General features: G+C 33.3%; 1 protein-coding gene across 1 annotated transcript; it reads left to right on the forward strand.

Moving 5' to 3' along the window:
• Positions 1–7456: 7456 nt before the first annotated feature.
• On the forward strand, positions 7457–12405 carry LOC143042110 (perivitellin-2 67 kDa subunit-like). Its single transcript, XM_076214367.1, has 4 exons — positions 7457–7740; positions 8790–9370; positions 10856–11015; positions 11540–12405. Exons 1-4 carry the CDS (start codon positions 7516–7518, stop codon positions 12302–12304), a joined length of 1731 nt encoding a protein of 576 aa, XP_076070482.1. The 5' UTR covers positions 7457–7515; the 3' UTR covers positions 12305–12405.
• The last annotated feature ends 1051 nt before the right edge of the window (positions 12406–13456 follow it).

Genomic DNA, 13456 nt, shown 5'->3' on the forward strand with positions numbered 1-13456 from the left:
CCCAAACATCAGGCGCCGTTCGATCCATGGCTTAACCCACCAACGTCGGGCGTTCCTATACTGTTCACGTGCTCGAATGAACGCTAATAGGACTATATTTCGCTCTTGTTGGAGTCCGACAAGGCGCACATTCAACATTAGTCGCAACGTTACACGTGTTATTATATATGAAGATAGTATTTTCGATCTACAAAGTGTCCATGTATATATGTATATAATAACACGGACTGAATTAAATGTAAAAATATGTAGTATAAAGAATAAAAATAATAAATAACTGCTTTCATTTGGAAAATTAACGATAATACTGATAGGCACACTTGTCGGTCAACCCTAAATCTAACTTTCAACGCATCAGTGCCTATCAGAAAAATAACGTCTAATATAAATACTCTTTGGGGTTAATGGAAAAAATCCGTTTATGATGCTGCTGATTTTTCTATCTGAAAAACAAACCATTCTAAGCAATATCGGATGTTCTGGGACAAAAACATGACCTTTTGTTTAAAAGCAGAATAGAAAGTAACCATCGAAAGATAATTCAAGACAAAACCCGTGACTGTAATAGCGAGACTAATACTTATAAACTCAGGAAAGTTAAAGTGCAAGCTACATGTAGAAGCTATTAAAAAGAAGGAAAACGCTCTGAAATCCAAAGCTTATATAAAAGATGAAGAGCAATAATCCAAAAGTTCCAAAAAGTATAGCCAAACCCGTGAAAGGAATTAGAGCTTTGCATGATGGAGATACATTCCTTAATTTATAATAATTTCTAACATTTTGTAAAAGCAAATTTTAATAACACAAAAAAATCCGTATTTTCATGCCAGTACGTTTTTGCGTGCGTTTTTGCGTTTTTGATCACGCTAAAGTTCGATGGCGACATTGTGACGCTATGTGTTGATAGCTTCACCGGAGTCCGATGGTCTACACGAACTACATTTGCTTTATGCTTTTCGTATCGATGTAGAAGTCAATGTTATCTTAAAGTAGTTTTTAAGGTTTTTAAGTTGATGTTTACCCATTGTGGAATCTATATATATTTTATTATTGTGGTAGGGGTAAATTTGAACTCTGAAAATTCAGTTTCTAGCAACCAGACTTTTTATTTTTTTAGTTTTTTTCAATAATCACTATTTCTAATTTAAAGATACTATATTTAGTGCCGTGTGGAGACAGTAGAGTGCCTCCCCGTGCTTCAGGTTTATGCTCTTATAATATACTAGATTATGGAGTGTGTGTCCGAGCGAGAACTTCTCTAGTTCATTACTTTAGGAATATTTATCAAAAAGAAGTATTTCAATATTCAGCCCCATTCTACTATTTAGTCAGCCGTCAGTCGCTACCCTGATATACCCTATTTTTCCGGGTCACTAATACTAATAGCGTTTGACATTTTTAGCCGAACAGATTTATCATTTTTACATAACTTAATTTATTGTATGCTGGTTCATATTCTGGGGCCTGTTTATCGAAGCTGTCTTAGGATTAGGACGTGTCCTAAGACCAACTTAGGACACATCTTAGTCCTAAGTGGGTTTATCAAACATGTCGCAATTTAGGAAAATCCTAGAAATTGTCCTAACTTTAGGATACCAATTTAGGTGTCTTAAGATGGTCTTAGGATGGTCCTAACTTTAGGATATATTCGAATTTCGTCTTTTGATCATTTTCAAGCGTATTATTTTTTTAGCAGTAGTAAAAATAGTTGAAATTCCCCGTATTTATATGAAAAATGCACGAGATTTGCCTTTGAACTGTTAAAGGATGAAACTGTGACACTTCGAATTCAACTGACTCAAGAACATGTTATGATTTTTAAGGATTATTTATCTAGTTTACAATTAGTTTGTTAAATTTTTATATAATACGTAGTTACTATTTTTGTCTCATGTTTTTTTTCCCATACAGTTTAAATGTACAATTATTAATCAAAAATTATTTAATACCTTTAATTTAAAACTAGTTATTAGTTTCTAATTAACCATATCTGAAAATAAAAATTTTGATAAAATATGATATCATATTTTATTTTTTTCATATTCAATTTGTATTTTCTTTTCCGCCAATATTTAGGACAGCGGTTAGGACGTCCTAGCTAAGATATTCCTAAGATAGCTTCAATGTGCATGCTGAGACGTGTCGTAAGTCGGTCCTAACTTTATCCTAAATTATGTCCTAGGAAATTCTTATGACCGATCTTAGGACAATTTTGAAACTGATATAACTTGAAAAACAAACAGTATTATTTATTTACTCACATGAAACAAACCGGGATGTGGTATTCAGTACGTAGGTGAAACTGGGAGATATTAATCTAAACGAACTCAAGAACATCTGTATCGTTTTAAAAGACCCAATAAATTCAAAAGTATTATTTATCAACACCTTAAGAAGCACAATCATCCTATTAAATGTTTAGCAGTTCAACCTTTAGAAACTTGAAATCCTCAACGCCAAATTATATGGTTTACGGGGAACTAGGTCGTCATCCGATCGAAATAGATATTAAAGTTCGAACAGTACTATTCTGGGCAAATTTGATATCCCGGTAAACAAGCAAAGTTTTCCTTCATATTATATCAACTTTCTCGTCATATGAACGAGCACCATAATGTCCAGATAAAATGGATCCTGTTTATACAAAAAATATTTCAAGATTGTGGTTTCTCATACATATGGGAGTCACAAAATTTTGTTAATAAAGAATGGTTAAAAACTGTTATAAAGCAGAGATTGCTAGATCAATATATTCAGAACTGGAATTCCCTCATTCAAAATTCACCAAAAGGTATTAACTACAAAAATTTTAAGAAAAACTTGGAATTCGAAGAATATTTTAATATTTTGGACTTCAAAGACGCTATTGTTTTTTGTCGATTTACAACGACTAATACTAAGCTGCCGATTGAAACAGGAAGATGGCAAAACGTGATCAGAGAAAACCGCTTTTGCAGTCTATGTAACAATCGACAAATAGGTGACGAATATCATTTTATATTTGAATGCAATTTTTTCCATCAAAAACGCAAAGAGTTTTTAACTGAATATTTTACAAAACGGCAAAATACAGTTAAATTCTCTGAACTTATGTCAAGTACAAGAAAACCAGTTCTGAAGAAGCTTTGTTCTTTTATAAAAAATATAAATACTAGTGTTTGTACTCCTGGCTTGTAACTTTTGTAACCTCTCTCGCTTGTTTTGTACATATTGTAAATATTTATTGTTGTATCTGTTATCTCTGTACCGATGTAATGCATTGGCTTTATGAGAATAAAGATATATATAAGTAGTAAATAAGCAACCAGGGGTGGTGTTCTCGAAAGTATCCTAAGATTCGTCCTAAGTCATAGATAAGACCAATTTTAGGATGGACTTAGGATCAATTTAGGACACTCTTAAGTTGTGTCTCGAAGCTATCTCAGACGTATCTTATGTTAGGACGTCATAAAGATATCCTAAGTCGAAATTTTAAATTGTCAAATTTATTTTTTGATAAAACATTTAATAATGACTAAACCAATTAATAAAATTGTTTAGGAATTTTATAATTACAATTAAAGAATTAAATCCATGATTTTAAATGTAATACTAAAATTATACCAAAAAGGATTGTAATTTAAACTGGAAAACAACTTGTTTTGAAATGAAAATTGAATTGGTAGTGTAATCGTAAAAACGAGGTTCAAAGTTTAAAATCATGCATTATTTCTTTATATACGAGTCAAAACCGATGGTGCGTTTCATTTCAGGTTAATCTTCAGGTAAAAAAGTGAACAAAAAGCGAAATCCAAACTTAATTATGTTAGGATGAAGATAGGATGATCCTAAAACACCTAATTAGGTGTCCTAAAGTTAGGACGAAAACTGAGATATAATTGTAAATTAAGAGAGCTTCGAGAACACGACTTAGGATAAATACCTGTCATAAGATGGACTTAGGACACGTCCTAGTCCTAAGATAGCTTCGAGAACACCACCCCTGGTTAATCTCATTCAAAGTTTGTACGATCACGGAAAATAATTGAATTAAATTGGATTAAAAAATTACAGACAGCCTACCCTCTCGGTCTTAATGATAATATCATGGGAATTGGTAATATATCAAGAACCGATTCCGTTAACATTTTGGATATAGTTTCTAAACCTGTTCGTAAAAACCGTTCTCACGGTCTTAGAAAAAATCGCAATCAAAGAAAATTTCGGACCAATCATACCAATATTTCGGACTTAATTTCTATTTCAAAAAACAACGGCAGACATTATCTGTTAACAAAGCTCTGTTCATTACCGGTTAATAGGTTAAATAAAATTTTGGAGGATTGCAACACAATTTCATACAACAGTCCAAAGTATGAAATAGTTCAAATTATTATGGCATATTGTTATTCTAAACTATTTCCAAAAATTGATCGCCCTGAAGATCATAAAAAACATTTTATTAAAATAAAGTATGTCAATAAAGGTTTTGATTTTGTAAATATTGCCGGTATATTTAACGACCATTCTGTTAAATAACAAATTCCTGGATATTTTGAGAATACTGAGCTCCCTCTTATGTGTTATATTTACAAGAAATCTACCCGGAAATTTGTGTTTAATTATAACCAATGTGTAAAGATGCTAATATCAGTGAAAATACACCTACTTCATGTAATTGTAGTAATTCCGCATACATTTATGGACCCATTTCCCATGTTATAACAGGAGATCTTAACATCGTTCAAGACCGAGAGTTAAAATCATTTCTCAGTAAAGGACCTAAATATCGTCCCCCGTCAGTTATTAATTGGAATGAGTGTCGTAATATCATCCACGACTCACTCCGTACTTACTGTTTGAAATGGATAAAACGGGAAAAAGCTGACAAAAAATCTTTGGACTCATTCTTTAATTCAGTAATGCACATAGTTGATATACGTATTCAACATTTTAAAGAACATTTTATTATTAACAATAACCACAATAAACCTATTTCTCGTATCAAACATAAACTAAAAGAACTAGCCAAGGAATTTGTTTTTGTCCCGGCCGATAAAGCTGCTAATAATATTATTATTGTTTGACGTAAATTTTACATTGAGGTTCTGAAAAAAGAAATTACCAATTCACCAACATTCCAACTGACTCCATTTTCAGAAATCGACATCTGTAACAAACATAAACTTTTAGCCACCGCTTTACAAGCAGAACCGAATTCAATGAAAGTCCCTACTATGTATTGGCTTCCGAAGCTACACAAAACACCTTACAAATATAGATTTATTTCGTCTTCAAGCCATTGTTCTACTAAATTGTCTATTCTTCTTACCAGTACACTTAGTACAATCAAAAACCTGATAATAAATTGTTCAAATAAGGCCTTCGAAAATAGTGGAATTAATTACTTTTGGAGTGTCAAGAACTCGTTGGAAGTACTTGATAAATTGCATGCTTATATTGGTGATTTTGAATCTGTTAAAAGTTTTGATTTTTCTACCCTGTATACCACATTGCCTCACATTCTCATTATGAAAAAATTCACCCACCTTATTAAATGGGCATTTAAAAAGTCAGAATGTGAATATATATTTTCAAACTCTTTTAGGTCATTTTTTAGTAGCAATAAACAAAAAAAAAAAACTATGTCAATTGGACATGCTTTGATACTATATATGCCCTTGAATTTTTACTAGATAACATTTTTGTTCGCTTTGGAGATTCCGTATATCGTCAGGTTATTGGAATTCCAATGGGGACTAACTGTGCACCACTTATTGCGGACCCGTTTTTGTATTGCTATGAGTTACAATTTATGACAAAAATCAGCAAAGACCCATCGAAACAACATCTGATAAACAAATTTAATAATACTTTTAGATATTTGGATGACATTTTGGCTCTTAATAATGACGACTTAAGTATGAATACTAAAGAAATTTATCCTGTTGAACTTACTTTAAATAAAGCTAATACTGACAATGACCACTGCCCTTTCCTCGATCTTGATATCTATATCACTAACGGAAAGCTTAATACTAAAATTTATGATAAATGAGATGATTTTTCATTTCCTATCGTTAATTATCCATGTTTAGATGGTGACGTTCCATTGTCACCATCTTACGGTGTTTATATATCTCAACTTGTACGATTCGCTCGTGTATGTAACAATGTTTTAGATTTTAACGAGAGAAATTTATGTATTACTGAAAAATTATTACACCAGGGTTTTCGATATCACAAACTAGTCAAAACATTTACTAAATTTTATCATCGGTATAAGGACATCATTCGTAAATATAGCTCAACATGCAGACTTCTTAAACGTTCAGGTATTTCACATCCAATTTTTTATGGAAATATTCTTTATAAAGCACAAAAATGTCAGTATTCACCTCAGAAACTAACAAAACCTTTAAATGGACTTATCAAGAAGGGATATAGTTACGATACTGTTGTCAGGTCACTAAAGATTGCTTATTTTGGCGTTAATATTGATTCACTTATAGGGTCTTTGCATCGGAACTAAACACATTTATTAAAAAAACAGTTGTTGGCATGACACGGGTTATGTTCTTCTCATATATGTTATGATGGTATGATACTAAACCCCTAACGGGAAGGATTGTGCCTGATATTCATATGATGAAATCATAATCTTTCAATCAGTTTAATTGAAGTCTGGAGCTGGCATGTCAGTTAACTGCTAGTAGTCTGTTGTTATTTATGTATTATTGTCATTTTGTTTATTTTCTTGGTTACATCTCCTGACATCAGACTCGGACTTCTCTTGAATTGAATTTTAAATGTGCGTATTGTTATGCATTTACTTTTCTACATTGGCTAGAGGTATAGGGGGAGGGTTGAGATCTCATAAACATGTTTAACCCCGCCGCATTTTTGCGCCTGTCCCAAGTCAGAAAGAAGCCTCTGGCCTTTGTTAGTCTTGTATTTTTTTAATTTTAGTTTCTTGTGTACAATTCGGAAATTAGTATGGCTTTCATTATCACTGAACTAGTATATATTTGTTTAGGGGCCAGCTGAAGGACGCCTCCGGGTGCGGGAATGTCTCGCTACATTAAAGACCTGTTAGTGACCTTCTGCTGTTGTTTTTTTTCTATGGTCGGGTTGTTGTCTCTTTGACACATTCTCCATATTCATTCTCAATTTTATAACACAGCTGGATTAATTTTATATTCTTATTGTATTAAACTCCTTATCTAAATTTTAGACAAGGCTGATATAGATGGTTTGTCGTCGCTAAATAACAAAACTGTAGGTAAAATTTTTCTCCTCAGCGTGGTTACTTATTTTCAGAAAGTAACAACTTCTTCAAGTTATAACTATTTAAGAATATAGTAAACACTTCCTTGTGATGAAAAGGTGTGTACTTATAATTGATAGCTGTCCAATAGTTGTATTGTGTTTCTGTCTCAATTGTTTAAGTTCAATATACTTCCTTTACATCCGGATATATAAACAAACTTCAATTTTTACGTGTGTACTTTTAACCCATCTTCTTCGTTTAAGAGGATGGAGATTCGAAGACTTAGTTTTCTTTTCTTTGCTACTGTTCTACCAAATATTTTGTTGGCTAAAAATTGTGGAAATGTTCCACCATTTTTAAGTCGTCTGCGAGATGGAGTCGACATTACAAAACTCGACCTGTTACCGTTAGATTTGGGGGCCAATGATGGATTTAAAAATCCTGTTTTTGATTTCACTTGTGACTTTGAAACGACGAGAACTATTAATAATGTAAGTATAAACATAACAATTATTCTATGTTCATTTTTTTTTAATAAATTGTGTAGGATGAACATTATAATAATTACAATTTTTGCGTGTGTGTAACGTGCATTAAATACCGATTAAAAGATTAATTCGACTTTGAATAAGTGCTACAAGAGGAAATACGCAAATTATTAATAATGCTCTTTGATTCCATCGAATACTTATTCTAAAACAAATTGTCATTTATTTACCACGTTTTTTCCCCTCATTTTTGTTATTTTCAAAGTAGTTCTCCATTCTTGATGTTTTTAATTTCAATTTTTCTCTATTCTTTATAAGCTTGCACCCCAGTATTCTCTATGTATAGGTTAGACAATAGTTGGTCGTGTTAATTAAAATTTAAAGCCCAAGGCGTAGCCAAGGTCTTTAACTGTTCAAGAAAATATTACCGTTGCCGCCTTCAATATGATTTCAATGCATGAAGGAGTTTTTATTACAAAACAGTCATTGAGTGAAACTAGGTCGTATGTCAATCTAAAATGTTTAACCCGTTATTTCTCGATTACTTGATAATATTACCGCAGCAGTGGAGGATCTAAGGGGTAGGTTCCGGGGATACAGTTGTTGACAATTGATGCGTTTGAATACCCTTTTATCCTCGATTTGAAACCACTTTTCGAAGGGGATAATTATTTATCTTATTATATAAATCATATTTAAAACAAATCCTTTAAACTCTTATGCAAAGCAAAAATTGGAAATGTGTCAAGAAAGTAACTATGTACATACATATTGAGATGTGCCTGACGTATTGTAACTGCATACAATGTTGGTTGTCGACAGTTAGTGACACATATAACATGTTTAAATATCCAGTTTCTATATCCGCGATAATAATATGAATACATTTCTATTAACTTAGATGTGTAGAAACCCTTTTTAATGATAATGTTTCTTCTTCAGCTTTCGTAGGTTTGTTATCTAGTTGTATCTTTCGATATTTCCATTTTCCCTTTATACTAGCTGTTCCTATATAAATGTAATTTACATTTTTTTTTTAAATTAAAATTTAGGTTCAGTATAATATCCCAGACCAAGTTTGGAGTGTAGTGAACATTCCAACTGGATGGCTATCTTCAAATATTGAAATCCATAAAACTAGCCATGCTGTTAAAAAATCTATGGGCAGAAAGGTGGATGTTGGTTATGGAGAAGGCATTTTTTCTGCGAGTGGATCATACAAGAAAGTTCAAGATTACATCACAAACTCATCAAAGTACATAGAGGAAGTGACGTCATATACATCCGGGTACAAGATTAACATGATGCCTGATTGGGCACTAGAATTTGGTAGAGTCGCAAAAATGTACATCGAGCGATTCCTTCCAAAAACTTTTAATGACACCACAACTTCGCAATATATGAGATTTATTGATACATTTGGAACACATTACTTCAACCAGGGTAAATTCGGTGGTCTTCTGAGATTAATTCTTGCTACGGACGAAAGCTACTATCATAGCAAAACTGACAGTCAAGTTGAAGCACAAGCTAGTGCTACATTCTTTAACATAATAAAACTTGGCGGCGGAGGTTCATCTGGAAGACAGACGGTAGATGAGGCATTCACAAGAGCTACGAGAAAAAGTGTTAGGTAATTAACTTGCCATTGTCTATTTTTGTGTAGTAACGTACGCACAAGGTCTGTTTTATGTCTTACAAACGAAACATTACAAAACCAATGGTGATCCCACTCAATTTGAGATTTTACGTTTCATAATTATTTGATCTTTTTCATGATAAAGGGGGGATTTTCAAGTTTTCGGACAATACTGAATAATAATCATACTGATAAAAATGCTTTGAGCAGTTTTCATGAAACTTTGGTAACTGGTTTATATATATATATAAGAATAAGCTACCTTTAGTCTTAACGTTTTTTTTCTGATATGAAATTGAGCAGTAATGGAACTCGATTCTTTGAAAAAGCGACTGGCTCATGGCGAAGCTTCTTATTGTTACTAGTAGTTATTTTTATGTTTTCTATCAATTGGACGAGTTAAACTCTTTTCAGAAGATTTTTTATACTAGTAGTTTGTTCTAAACATGTGCTGTTACACCACTATCCAATGTTAGGGGAGGCTTGCCACACCCTCTTACCCGCCACGTTCTGTGTTTACCTCATCACAGTCAATATAGTGGATGTAATTCAGTACTTGATCTATAATAAATTTCATTTTCGTTAATAGTTTTGTGCATAAGTCATGCTGTTTTTTTCTCATTTGAAAGGTTTTACATTGGTAATTTTGGGGTCTTTTATAGTTTTATTTGGGTTCTGCTCATTGTTCGAGAGACCATACGATGACTAACAGTTGCATACCTCCAACGTCAGTTGGACCCGCTAAGAGAGTTGTTTCATCGACAATCATATTATTTCTTCAGATTTTAAATGGTTAATATCATTATTTTGCAATGATTAAGAAAAAAACTTATTAATCTAAATGTTATGAGATTCAGTCTATGAATACTAGACAAATTTATGTTGTCCTCATTCTTTACAACAGCGGAAAAGGCGCGGGAATCCCATGCCTTACTTATCTGTCTTGTATCCTTTTAAATAACATGGTACTAGTAGTAACGTTATGTCTTGAGTATATGTCTACTAGACACCGGTATTAAGAATTCGTTATGTACAACACCGCTTAACTTCATCAAAGTACTTTAAATTCTTCCTCTCTAGTAACCGGTCTCTAGTAACGAAAGAAGCATTACATTCCAATCCTGTCTTGTAACGAAAACAACACTAGATTCCGATCCTCTATTGTTATGAAAACAGTTTTACGTTCCGAATACAAAGATATTGTTATATCGACGATGATGGAATTTTTTAACGACATTGACTGGCTTTACAGTCTTCGCACGGTCGGTATTGTCATTTGGAATCCGACTTTTTGGTAGACTCCTACAATATCTCAACAACTAAACGTATTACCTTGGCATTGAACTTTCATAACATTTAGGAAGGTAATTAGATTTGAAATAAAAAAAGGACGATAAACGCCAAAAAAAAATGTCATAATATATAGATAACAATAATATGAAGTCAATTGTCTATACACACGTCTCATTATTCTTGTAGATACTATGGAGGTAGTACCAATTTGATAGTAACTAACGGAATATCGGCATGGCAACCTACTGTAGCAGGAAGTCCCTGGCTATTTGGCGGGAGTTTGACGGAAATATCTGGAATGATTGCTGACAGTAGCAAACGACATTCAATGAAAAGAGCCATACAGGTACGTGTATGAATTCTCGTATATTTGTTGTCACATGATTCAGATTGGGTAGCAATTATAATATTACTTTTCAACCTCGTGCAAACAAAGTCTCCCATTCGCGACTCAGATGTGCTGCTTCAGCATTTGGCGTCGGCGTAAACACTAGTTAAGTTTGTGATTTAGTCAGTTTAGACAACAAAATGTTTTCTAATTGACATTTATTTTTCTTTTCTTTTTTTAAATAACTTAATAACTTACTTTTAAAACACGTTTTGCACATGCGTAATCGTCATCGGCTAATGGTCCATTTGACGTTCTCATGAATACTGTTCTAAATACGGTTGAATTTTCAATTTGCAAGCCAAGGTTTTTGGGCTGACTTGACCAAACTGAATGCCAATAAAGAAATATAGTTTCTTAATTCTGCTTATAAAAATGTTTGAAAAAAAAATTAATTAACTAGTATATTTTTCATCTAATAGGAATTGTTTCCCCTGGTCCTATGCATGATATTAATGTGGTTGTACTTCTCTTTTTACTAGGTTTATATGGATAAAGCATACATGGAAGAACTACTCAGAATTATTGCATGGTATTACACAAGTGGGAAATGGGACCAGCATAGAAGTGCCCTGAATAACTACAACAGCCAAGTACATGTGCTATTACAACAGAGCTTACCAGAACACAATGCAGTTGTGATGCTTGCAAATACCATAGAGACTGCAACACTTGTTCCAGACTGGTTCCGTAATACTAGACTTTGCTATAACTGGTACCCTGATGGTGACGGAGGACAATGTGGGGGCGGAGCTGCACGTCAACTTTGTGCAAATGTCAACCAATGGACAGGTTACTACAGGGATGATACTGACAGACGTGGAGGTGGGTGTCGAATGAGGTGGGGTATCATGTCGAATGGCTACGACGATTGGTTTAGAAATGTTCAGATTTGTTATAAATGGTGGCCTGATGGTGATGGTGGTCAGTGCGGAGGTGGTGCTTCAAGACTTCTCTGTGCAAATATAAATTCTTACACTGGTTACTATAGAGATGACACAGATAGAAGAGGTGGAGGTTGTCAAATGCAGTGGAAGTTATCAGTTCCAACGAGTGCTCCTTTGTGGATTCAGAATGCTGAGCTGTGCTATCAGTGGTATCCAGACGGTGATGGAGGACAGTGTGGAGGTGGTGCTCCAAGGCTCCTATGTGCGAGAGCTAATACATACACGAGAGCTTACCGTGATGATACTGATAGGCGTGGTGGAGGGTGCCGAATGAGATGGAGCATAAAAGTCGTGTCCTAATTTCTGTCATTATATGTATAATATATATATTACCTGATTACCGCATGAAATATCTTTTAAAAATATCCACGTGTTTCTACAATAAATTATATTGACCTCAAGCAGTTTCTTTAACTTCAAATCAACTTAGTATGGGTTTTGTTCATTGTTAAAGGCCCGTACGGTGACCTTTAGTTGTTAGTTTCTGTGTTATGTGGTCTCTTTTTGAGAGTTGTCTCATTGGCAATCATACCACATCTTCTTAGTTTTATATTTAGTGAAAAAATTAAGTGACAAAACATAACGGGATGAACTTTAAATACTGACATATTTGCTCTTCATTGAAGACGAAGATAAATGATTTCTAATTTCTAAGTCTAATTTGACTTGCTTGCCATGTCGAGACCTTTGCGGTGCATTTAAGGGTTTGGCCCATCGATGTAATGGGTTATCCCGCTCATGTCAATAAATGCAAATTATCTCATAAATGGTTTCAATGCGAATGCTGACAACCCCCTTTTTAATGCACCAAATTTGTTTCGAGGTTTGCGAAGTAAGATGGAAGCGGAAATTTGGTAACAAATAGTTTATTACTACATCTGGTATTTTCAAACTCAAAATTAATTTACTTGCTGCGAAAAAAACCCAATACAAAACTGTGCTTCCGATATAAAATTGATTTAAATTTATAATGTCCATCTTGATGAATTGTTTTATGAATAACCGAAAGCATTGTAAATCGCATCAATGCTCTAACAAATGTCACCATGTTTAAAGGTAAGCGAATACTTATAGTTGTTTTTGTAATATGTGCGGATCTATATTATTTCTAGGAAAAGGGGTCATTTTTGAATGATTTTAAAACTTTAATGGTCCGGAAGAACATACACCTAAATTATATATCGATGGAAAGAAAAGTTGGGTCGTAAAAATCCAGAGTGGTCACAATTTTGTGAAATTGAGGTCAAAGGTCAGACCAAAAAATATCAATATTTCAACCACAAGAACAAAAAGAAGAAATATTCTGATATTTATTCAATAGAATGCTACAAAAACGATTCAATCATAAGCATATGCTATAAACGATGTTAAAACGACAAATTTGACTACTTATATGAAGAGCTGCCATTACAAAATGGCGTTGATTTGGAACCTTCTGATTTTTTTTCCATT

This window comes from Mytilus galloprovincialis, chromosome 8 (assembly GCF_965363235.1).
Source record: "Mytilus galloprovincialis chromosome 8, xbMytGall1.hap1.1, whole genome shotgun sequence".
Lineage (NCBI taxonomy): Eukaryota > Metazoa > Mollusca > Bivalvia > Mytilida > Mytilidae > Mytilus > Mytilus galloprovincialis.